The sequence below is a fragment of the Salmo salar genome, chromosome 05, assembly GCF_965601325.2.
Source record: "Salmo salar chromosome 05, fSalSal1, whole genome shotgun sequence".
NCBI classification, from domain to species: Eukaryota; Metazoa; Chordata; class Actinopteri; order Salmoniformes; family Salmonidae; genus Salmo; species Salmo salar.
This window is the reverse complement of record NC_138295.1, coordinates 77235001-77243526: the sequence shown is the minus strand read 5'-3', so window position 1 is coordinate 77243526 and position 8526 is coordinate 77235001. Positions and strand designations below refer to the sequence as shown.

Here is an 8526-nt window from a genome sequence, read left to right as displayed (position 1 = left end):
AGAGAGAGAGGGGGGAGAGAGGTGGTCTGCTGTACAAATTGATGGAAAGTGGTGTTGGGGGAAAAACATACAACATTGTATGTACACAAACAAGATGTGTGTGTGATTAAAATTGGCAAAAAAGCACACATTTCTTCCCACAGGGTCGTGGGGTGAGACAGGGATGCAGCTTAAGCCCCACCCTCTTCAACATATATATCAACGAATTGGCGAGGGCACTAGAACAGTCTGCTGCACCCGGCCTCACCCTACTAGAATCTGAAGTCAAATGTCTACAGCAGGAGGGCCTACAGCAGCACCTAGATCTTCTGCACAGATTCTGTCAGACCTGGGCCCTGACAGTAAATCTCAGTAAGACAAAAATGATGGTGTTCCAAAAAAGCTCCAGTCACCAGGACCACAAATACAAATTCCATCTAGACACAATTGAACCTAGAGCACAAAAAAACGATACCTACCTCGGCCTAAACATCAGCGCCACAGGTAACTTCCACAAAGCTGTGAATGATCTGAGAGACAAGGCAAGAAGGGCCTTCTGGCAAAAAATACTTGAATCAGTTATAGAACCCATTGCCCTTTATGGTTGTGAGGTCAGGGGTCCGCTCACCAGCCAAGAATTCACAAAATGGGACAAACACCAAATTGAGACTCTGCATGCAGAATTCAGCAACAATATTCTCTGTGTACAAAGTAAAACACCAAATAATGCATGCAGAGCAGAATAAGGCCGATACCCGCTAATTATCAAAATCCAGAAAAGAGCTGTTAAATTCTACAACCACCTAAAAGGAAGCGATTTCCAACCCTTCCTTAACAAAGCCATCACCTACAGAGAGATGAACCTGGAGAAGAGTCCCCTAAGCAAGCTGGTCCTGGGGCTCTGTTCACAGACACATAAAGACCCCACAGAGCCCCAGGACAGCAACACAATTAGACCCAACCAAATCATGAGAAAACAAAAAGATAATTACTTGACCCATTGGAAAGAATCAACAAAAAACCCAGAGAACACTAGAATGCTATTTGGCCCTAAACAGAGAGTAAGATAAACTTTTGTGAGTGTAATGTTTACTGTACATTTTTTATTGTTTATTTCACTTTTGTTTATTATCTATTTCACTCGCTTTGGCGATGCAAACATGTTTCCCATGCCAATAAAGCCCTTTGAATTGAATTGAGAGAGGCAGTGAGAGGGAGAGGGGCAGAGAGAGAGAAAGAGAAGTGGAGGGGGCAGAGAGAGAGGGGGCAAAGAGAGAGAGAGAGAGAGAGAGAGAGAGAGAGGTGAGGTGAGGTGAGGTGAGGTGAGGGCAGAAAGAGAGAGAGAGAGAGAGAGAGAGAGAGAGAGAGAGAGAGAGAGAGAGAGAGAGAGAGAGAGAGAGAGAGAGAGAGAGAGAGAGAGAGGTGAGGTGAGGTGAGGTGAGGGCAGAAAGAGAGAGAGAGAGGGGGGAGAGAGAGAGGTGAGGTGAGGGCAGAAGGAGAGAGAGAGGGGGGAGAGAGAGAGGTGAGGTGAGGGCAGAAAGAGAGAGAGAGAGAGAGAGAGAAGTGGAGGGGGCAGAGAGAGAGAGGGGGCAAAGAGAGAGAGAGAGAGAGAGAGAGAGAGAGAGAGAGGGGTGAGGTGAGGTGAGGGCAGAAAGAGAGAGAGAGAGAGAGAGAGAGAGAGAGAGAGGTGAGGTGAGGTGAGGTGAGGGCAGAAAGAGAGAGAGAGAGAGGGGGGAGAGAGAGAGAGGTGAGGTGAGGGCAGAAGGAGAGAGAGAGGGGGGAGAGAGAGAGAGGTGAGGTGAGGGCAGAAAGAGAGAGAGAGAGAGAGAGAGAGAGAGAGGGTGAGGGCAGAAAGAGAGAGAGGGGGGAGAGATATGCTAACGGATCACCTCTCATTAGTGGTTCTCTGTCTGTTTTACAGGTACATTAACTTTACTCACACACAGACGAGCCTGGATTCTGCGGATCAGAGTGGGAGCGAGGAACAAATTAATCCCTGTGTGTGTGAACGTGACGCGTTACAAGAGGATTGTAGATAATAATAATGCTGTATTAGACTGACTTACTGTGTCTGGACCCTCAGCCCAGGAGAGCTTAAACCAGCCCAGTGCGTGTGTGAGTGTGTGATGTGGGGCGGAGGGGTGAGTGAGGGGGGGTACAGGGGGGTACAGGGGTGAAAACAAGGATAATACATAAAAATTGTCTACAGATGGAGAGAGAGAGGATAGGCATGGGGTCCTGTAGGGACATACATTACATGACCAAAAGTATGTGGACACCTGCTTGTCAAACATCTCATTCCAAAGTCATGGGAATTAATATGGAGTTGGTCCCCCGTTTGCTGCTATAACAGCATTGCAATAGATGTTATAACAATGCTGTGGGGACTTGCTTCCACACCGATCTCGACAAACCATTTCTGTATGTACCTCACTTTGTGCATGAAGGCATTGCTGCTGAAAGCGAAAAGGGCCTTCCCCAAACTGTTACCACAAAGTTTGAAGCACAGAATTGTCTAGAATGTGATTGTATGCTGTAGTGTTAAGATTTCCCTTCACTGGAACTAAGGGGCCTAACCTGAACCATGAAAAACAGCCCCAGACCATTATTCCTCATCCACCAAACTTTACAGTTGGCACTATGCATTCGGGCAGGTAGCGTTCTCCTGGCATCTGCCAAACCCAGATTCATCCGTCGGACTGCCAGATGGTGAAGTGTGATTCATCACTCCAGAGAACGCGTTTCTACTGCTCCAGAGTCCAATGGTGGTGAGCTTTCCACCGCTCCAGCCAACGCTTGACATTGTGCATGGTGATCTTAGGCTTATGTGCAGCTGCTCGGCCATGGAAACCCCTTTCATGAAGCTCCCGGCGAACAGTTCTTGTGCTGACCTTGCTTCCAGAGGCAGTTTGGAAGTTGGTAGTGAGTGTTGCAACCGAGGACAAATGATTTTACTCGCTAAGCGCTTCAGCAGTCGATGAGCTTGTGTGGCCTACCACTTCACGGCCGAGCTGTTGTTGCTCCTATATGTTTCCACTTCACAATAACAGCACTTACAGTTGACCTGGAAGCTCTAGCAGGGCACAAATTTGATGAAGTGACTTGTTGGAAAGGCGGCATCCTATGATGGTGCTCTTCACTCAGGCCATTCTACTGCCAATGGTTGTCTATGGAGATGGCTGTGTGTTCGATTTTAAACACCTGTCATCAACGGGTGTGGATGAAATAGCCAAATCCACTCATTTGAAATGGTGTCCACATACTTTTATAGTATCTAGTGTAGCTGAGGCAGGTATTTAAGTGGCGGCTGTCTTTCTTTTTGGTTGAATATAAACAGCTTTAACAAAACTTTCATGGAAGATCTCTGATAGACAAGTGATGTGAAGACGACTTGGGTTCAAATAAAGGAATGAGACGCGAGTCCACTGAAGGCACGCATTTGCCATTTGCTGGGGGTGGAGTTAGTGACTGAACGAGCGCTGCCTACCAAATAGAGAGAACGAGGAGAGAGGAGAGGAGGAGAGGGAAAGAGCGAGAACGAGAGACGGATGAGTATTTATGATTGCGAGTATCGCAGGATGGATGAACAGACACTTATAAAATGAAGAAACTCGTTGTTTGAAACTATTTGCTAGAGGGAGAATTTAAAAAAACTTAATCAATTACGGATTCTTCAAATGCGCATCAACGCCATATGCGCATCAACGCCATATGAAGAATTAACGTATTTTCCAATGTAAACTCAACATTTCCGAGTGAGAACGGTGCGTAGGCGATGCACGCTGTTAATGTGAATGGACTCCGTGTCTCTCTCCTTTTGTTAACGCTGTTTTCATCAAATTAGCGCAGCCCCTACTCCGCTGCACCCCCCTTTTCGGACGGCCTGCGGACAGCTAAGGACCCGGGTTCTATCTAGAAGAGAGACCGCTCTCCTGTGGTCGAAAGCCGGACCTCTCACCTCTCATTTCCCGCTCTAGGAGAGGATCTCATCGGTATGAAAGCACCAGAAACAGCTATTTTGTAGGGAACCCGTCTGGCAGGGAAGCAGCAACAAATCCCCGTTTTCAGACTGTGATTTTGGGGGACGCGGACTCGCGGTAGGGGGGAGGGGGACCTCGCGTATCACAATGGAATTAGAGTTTTACAACACGTCCCCAGTGCGCTAAGGAACGCAACCTCATTCCGTACACTACTATATTTTACCCTCTCAACTGAAGTCTTTTTTCTTATTTTTTTTTAAACCACCAAATCCGGGATACCGAATTTCGTGGGGTGAAGGTGCCGAACGCGAGGAAAAGGAGAGAGAGAAAAGAGGGAAGGACGGAGGAGAAAGAGAGATTCGGAGAGCATGGATCTTGCAACGTTGTCTCTCTGTGTGTTAACTCTCACCTGGGCAAACTTGTACCAGGTGTGTGCCAACAGGCACGCGGTGCATTGGAACAGCTCCAATATACAGTAAGACCCCCTCTCTTCACGTTTCACTACGGCGCCGCTGTGTGTGTGTATACTATGTGTGCGTATTTGTGTGTGTTTTACTGGTCTCTTATGTCATGATACGGTTTTAGGGATGCCCATGTCCATAACCATTGTTTCTGTCAGATTAATTTACAAAGAAGACGGAGTGTGTTTGTGTGTGACTGAGTGTGTGTACACACTGATGAGTGTGTGTGTGCCTGCCTGTGTGTATGTTGATGAATGTGTGTGTGTGTGTGTATACATAGGACACCTGTATTTGGAAAATGAACCAAAGAGTCAATTTCTAACTAAGCCACACGTTTGGTTTGACACTGATGAATCAATCCACTGTATCAGCCCCTGGTCTATGTTGGGTTGTCTCCTTGTATGTGAGCACACTACGCCCTCTGCCAAGAGGTCTGGACCTTTATGGCAGAATGCCTGCCCTGTAACCCAGGGTCTCCGGTTCAAGCCCTGGTCTGACTGTTCCCCCTCCATCACTACCTGTCCTGAGCCTTGCAGAACGGAACCTTTAGAGTCTCTCAGTTTTCCAGAAGGTATTTACCATGTCACAGCTCCTCTCTCTATCCCACTACACACCTCACTGATCACCTCAATGTGTGTATTACCCCTTTTCCCACTACACACCTCACTGATCACCTCAATGTGTGTATTACCCCTTTTCCCACTACACACCTCACTGATCACCTCAATGTGTGTATTACCCCTTTTCCCACTACACACCTCACTGATCACCTCAATGTGTGTATTACTCCTTTTCCCAGACACACCTCACACCATCACTCTATCCTGCTGCTCTCTCTTTCTCCCTTCTCTCTGTCTCCATATCCATGCAAGTTCTTCGCTCCCTCCATCCTTTACAAATGATCTACATTTTTTTCTCTCCTCCACCCTTCTCTGCCTCCACCCCTCTCTTCCTCCACCCCTCTCTGCCTCCACTCCTACCTTCCTCCACTCCTCTCTTCCTCCCTTCTCTCTGTCTCCATATCCATGCAAGTTCTTCGCTCCCTCCATCCTTTACAAATGATCTACATTTTTTTCTCTCCTCCACCCTTCTCTGCCTCCACCCCTCTCTTCCTCCACCCCTCTCTGCCTCCACTCCTACCTTCCTCCACTCCTCTCTTCCTCTACTCCTCTCTGTCTCTGTTCCTCTGGTTGGTCTGTGAGGACCTCTCTGTCTCTGTTCCTCTGGTTGGTCTGTGAGGACCTCTCTGTCTCTGTTCCTCTGGTTGGTCTGTGAGGACCTCTCTGTCTCTGTTCCTCTGGTTGGTCTGTGAGGACCTCTCTGTCTCTGTTCCTCTGGTTGGTCTGTGAGGACCTCTCTGTCTCTGTTCCTCTGGTTGGTCTGTGAGGACCTCTCTGCCTCTGTTCCTCTGGTTGGTCTGTGAGGACCTCTCTGTCTCTGTTCCTCTGGTTGGTCTGTGAGGACCTCTCTGTCTCTGTTCCTCTGGTTGGTCTGTGAGGACCTCTCTGTCTCTGTTCCTCTGGTTGGTCTGTGAGGACCTCTCTGTCTCTGTTCCTCTGGTTGGTCTGTGAGGACCTCTCTGTCTCTGTTCCTCTGGTTGGTCTGTGAGGACCTCTCTGCCTCTGTTCCTCTGGTTGGTCTGTGAGGACCTCTCTGTCTCTGTTCCTCTGGTTGGTCTGTGAGGACCTCTCTGTCTCTGTTCCTCTGGTTGGTCTGTGAGGACCTCTCTGTCTCTGTTCCTCTGGTTGGTCTGTGAGGACCTCTCTGTCTCTGTTCCTCTGGTTGGTCTGTGAGGACCTCTCTGTCTCTGTTCCTCTGGTTGGTCTGTGAGGACCTCTCTGTCTCTGTTCCTCTGGTTGGTCTGTGAGGACCTCTCTGTCTCTGTTCCTCTGGTTGGTCTGTGAGGACCTCTCTGTCTCTGTTCCTCTGGTTGGTCTGTGAGGACCTCTCTGTCTCTGTTCCTCTGGTTGGTCTGTGAGGACCTCTCTGTCTCTGTTCCTCTGGTTGGTCTGTGAGGACCTCTCTGTCTCTGTTCCTCTGGTTGGTCTGTGAGGACCTCTCTGTCTCTGTTCCTCTGGTTGGTCTGTGAGGACCTCTCTGTCTCTGTTCCTCTGGTTGGTCTGTGAGGACCTCTCTGCCTCTGTTCCTCTGGTTGGTCTGTGAGGACCTCTCTGTCTCTGTTCCTCTGGTTGGTCTGTGAGGACCTCTCTGTCTCTGTTCCTCTGGTTGGTCTGTGAGGACCTCTCTGTCTCTGTTCCTCTGGTTGGTCTGTGAGGACCTCTCTGTCTCTGTTCCTCTGGTTGGTCTGTGAGGACCTCTCTGTCTCTGTTCCTCTGGTTGGTCTGTGAGGATCTCTCTGTCTCTGTTCCTCTGGTTGGTCTGTGAGGACCTCTCTGTCTCTGTTCCTCTGGTTGGTCTGTGAGGATCTCTCTGTCTCTGTTCCTCTGGTTGGTCTGTGAGGACCTCTCTGTCTCTGTTCCTCTGGTTGGTCTGTGAGGACCTCTCTGTCTCTGTTCCTCTGGTTGGTCTGTGAGGACCTCTCTGTCTCTGTTCCTCTGGTTGGTCTGTGAGGACCTCTCTGTCTCTGTTCCTCTGGTTGGTCTGTGAGGACCTCTCTGTCTCTGTTCCTCTGGTTGGTCTGTGAGGACCTCTCTGCCTCTGTTCCTCTGGTTGGTCTGTGAGGACCTCTCTGTCTCTGTTCCTCTGGTTGGTCTGTGAGGACCTCTCTGTCTCTGTTCCTCTGGTTGGTCTGTGAGGACCTCTCTGTCTCTGTTCCTCTGGTTGGTCTGTGAGGACCTCTCTGTCTTCTCTTCTATCTGGTTCAATTAGGAACACTTCTTCACCCTGACCTCATTGTGTTCTAGCTGTGTCACTATTCAATCTCTCTCCCCCTCCTTCGCTCTCTCTCGCTCTCTCTATCTATCTCTCTCCCCCTCCCTCCCTCGCTCTCTCTCGCTCTCTCTATCTATCTCTCTCCCCCTCCCTCCCTCGCTCTCTCTCGCTCTCTCTATCTATCCCTCTCCCTCCCTCGCTCTCTCTCTCTCGCTCTCTCTCTCTCGCTCTCTCTCTCTCTCCCCTTCACACTCTCTCTCTGCCCCTCCCTCCCTCCCTCCCTCCCTCCCTCCCTCCCTCCCTCCCTCCCTCCCTCCCTCCCTATTTCTTTCTCTCACACTTTTTCTCTTAAGCCTTTTTCCTGCTCTAGTCCTCAGTTTTTCTTTCGTCTCTCTTTGACATCTGTCTGTATTTGTCCTCTGTTATCACCTCTTATCTTCCCGCTCTCCTCTCCCCCCTGTCCTAACCCTGTCTTAACACACACCGTATCCACCATTCCATACCCTAACGACGCTAAAACAAGGTCAACCCCAGCCCTTCATCCTCTCTATAGAACAGTAACTACTAACTGGGCTCTTTAGACTAACCCTCTGTCACACAATGGCATGGTTCTTATTGATACCCATCTTATTAAGGCCATATACCATGGAAGGCTTTCAACACACTCTGAGATGTCACAGCCAACGATGAAATACTCTCGGTCTGTACCTTTTTACTTTACAATACACAGTAAAATATATGAGGCAAGTGGTGAATTCAGACTGTTGAAAATCTTTCTAAGGCGGTGAGTTCATAAAGTTAGAAGATATTGTCTTTAAAATCAAACATTTGACATAACTCATAACTCCCGTAAAACGTTTTTATCAACAACATAAATTCTCTGAATGCGTTGCAATTTGAGCTGGTAATTCTCCGAGGCGCTGGTTGAATATAAAGATGTCTGAGTATGATGCCTCTTCTGTTATTGAGTCAGTAAGGTTTTTTATGTGCGACTCGGCATGTCCTCGAATCACCCCCACGCTAAGTTTACCTACCCGTAGTTTAAATTGTCCTCCAGTATAACATTTACAAACAGGCAGGGCAGACAGACAGGTAGTCAGACAGACAGACAGACAGACAGACAGACAGACAGACAGACAGACAGACAGACAGACAGGTAGGCAGACAGACAGATAGGTAGGTAGGCAGACAGACAGGAGGACAGACAGGTAGGTAGGTAGGTAGGTAGGTAGGTAGGTAGGTAGGTAGGTAGGTAGGTAGGTAGGCAGACAGAC

The 8526-nt window shown here is 48.7% G+C and overlaps 1 protein-coding gene across 1 annotated transcript in view; it reads left to right on the top strand.

The window, feature by feature from the left end:
- Positions 1-3472: 3472 nt before the first annotated feature.
- The window catches only part of LOC123743173 (ephrin-A3-like), a 177346-nt gene continuing 172292 nt past the window's right edge, over positions 3473-8526 (top strand). The window contains exon 1 of the mRNA XM_045718917.2: positions 3473-4434. Coding sequence (XP_045574873.1) covers positions 4328-4434 — 107 coding nt within the window. The 5' untranslated portion in view covers positions 3473-4327. The remainder of the gene's footprint in view (positions 4435-8526) is intronic.